This window comes from Zeugodacus cucurbitae, chromosome 2, assembly GCF_028554725.1.
Source record: "Zeugodacus cucurbitae isolate PBARC_wt_2022May chromosome 2, idZeuCucr1.2, whole genome shotgun sequence".
Classification (NCBI taxonomy): domain Eukaryota; kingdom Metazoa; phylum Arthropoda; class Insecta; order Diptera; family Tephritidae; genus Zeugodacus; species Zeugodacus cucurbitae.
In genome coordinates, this window is record NC_071667.1 from 63,273,066 (window position 1) to 63,274,690 (window position 1,625).

General features: G+C 31.4%; 1 protein-coding gene across 1 annotated transcript; it reads right to left on the reverse strand.

Annotated features, from left to right (window-relative positions):
• Window positions 1-522: 522 nt before the first annotated feature.
• LOC105213904 (sarcocystatin-A) lies at window positions 523-1,274 on the reverse strand. The gene is made up of 3 exons (XM_011187013.3): window positions 1,114-1,274; window positions 918-1,030; window positions 523-775 (listed from the first exon to the last, which is right to left on the reverse strand). Exons 1-3 carry the CDS (start codon window positions 1,180-1,182, stop codon window positions 583-585), a joined length of 375 nt encoding a protein of 124 aa, XP_011185315.2. The 5' UTR covers window positions 1,183-1,274; the 3' UTR covers window positions 523-582.
• Window positions 1,275-1,625: the final 351 nt, after the last annotated feature.

Below are 1,625 nucleotides of genomic sequence, written 5' to 3' on the forward strand. Positions count from 1 at the left end.
AAATGTGATTGTTTTTATACTCATACACTTTGTTAGTGCGATGCCAAGATTGCTGTGTTAAATTTTGTGATTCAAGAATTTTACGACTTGTTTGGCCACCTACTGATTGTGATGGATATGGCGTAGCAAAGTTGAAAACTTAAATCGTTAGCAGCCAACTATTTGCGGTTAATCAGCGGCTTTAGGAGCTTTAAATTATTGCTACTACTCGCCAACATGAAAGAAAAATAGTATGTATTATATAAGTTGCTTCTGTTCTGTTATTACAGATAGATAGTACGAACGAGCTTCAAATAATTGCATGCAGTCGTGAGAGTCGTGTATGAAAAGTAATTACTCGAAAACGATTTTTATGTTTATATAAGCTACTTTTTCGCTTTTTTCATTTACAAAATGTAAATGTTGAACTATTATATGTGTTATATATTGAGACTGATTTCAATTATACTGAGCTACTATATATTAACCTAGCCTTTTCAACTTGCATTTTCAATAAATTATAAGAGAAACTCAATTTTCACATGAAATACAATTAATTTATTTATTACTATAATAGCGCTGTGTCCCAGTATATTCCAGCATTTAAGCACTGTACCTAATCACCTGCTCACCACTGCAAGCGATGGTAACTTGATTGCCATTTAGCAACCATTGTCGCGCCCATATTTCAACATTACACTTCCTCACATTGTTATCGTTGTTAATGAGATCCACATTGTACTTGTAGAGAGTGCCGGCCACCACTTGTTTGCTGGCTGAATTCACTTTTGCAAGCCTATTTTGTTTAGTTTATTTATCAAAAAGCGAAGAAGAAATGTTCGTTTGGTAATAAATATCAATTGGAATATACGTAAAAATTTTATTTAAATATGCATTTCTCCAAGAGTACTTTGCCTCCATTTATTTAGGAAATTTACTTATAGCTGGGTCCATCACCAGCACTCGATTTGCTTAAAGCCTTCTCAAGTATCGTTATAGCAATTTTCAAATCATTACCACTGAGATTTTGTGGGGCACCAACAGCGGACGTCTAAAATAAATAAAATATGAAAGCAATATTTATGTTCATATATAAGAATTTTCAACTGAAACCACAAATTTTATAATGTTTACCTCATTTGGCAATGAAAAGAAGGCGTATATGGCACAAATAGTTAAAAGAGAAAACTTCAAATTCAGCATTACTTTTGTTAATATACGTCGTGCTTAAGCAAAGAAAATAATACAAATGCGGTTTATTAAAGACACGACTAGCTTTTTATAGCAGCTTTAGTAAATAAATATCACTACACAACTCATGACATTACAAACAAATGTAAAAATTGTTAAATAAATACAAACGTGGCTTAACTCGGTATATTAATATTTCTGCTAATAGAAGTTAAAAAAAATTGTCCGTAATATTGATACTATTATAATTGAGTTGAGAGTTAATTTAGATAAATTCAAGTTTAAGGTTGTGTTCAAAAAAATGAAAGAGAGCTAAAGGTGATCCCAAAAATCGAATGTGAGAAGTGTTTCGACTATTGGAAGAAGCGCTGACATAAGTTCATCATATCGAATGGAAACTATTTTAAAAGCGTTAATGTAGACGAATGAATAATTAATTTCTTCGAAACATAAAA

Coding starts and splice junctions, on each gene's coding strand:
- LOC105213904 (XM_011187013.3), bottom strand. CDS start 1,182: ATGCTGAATTTGAAGTTTTCTCTTTTAACTATTTGTGCCATATACGCC. Junction 1,031..1,113: donor TCTTTTCATTGCCAAATGAG/GTAAACATTATA, acceptor TATTTATTTTAG/ACGTCCGCTGTTGGTGCCCC. Junction 776..917: donor GGTGATGGACCCAGCTATAA/GTAAATTTCCTA, acceptor TAAACAAAATAG/GCTTGCAAAAGTGAATTCAG.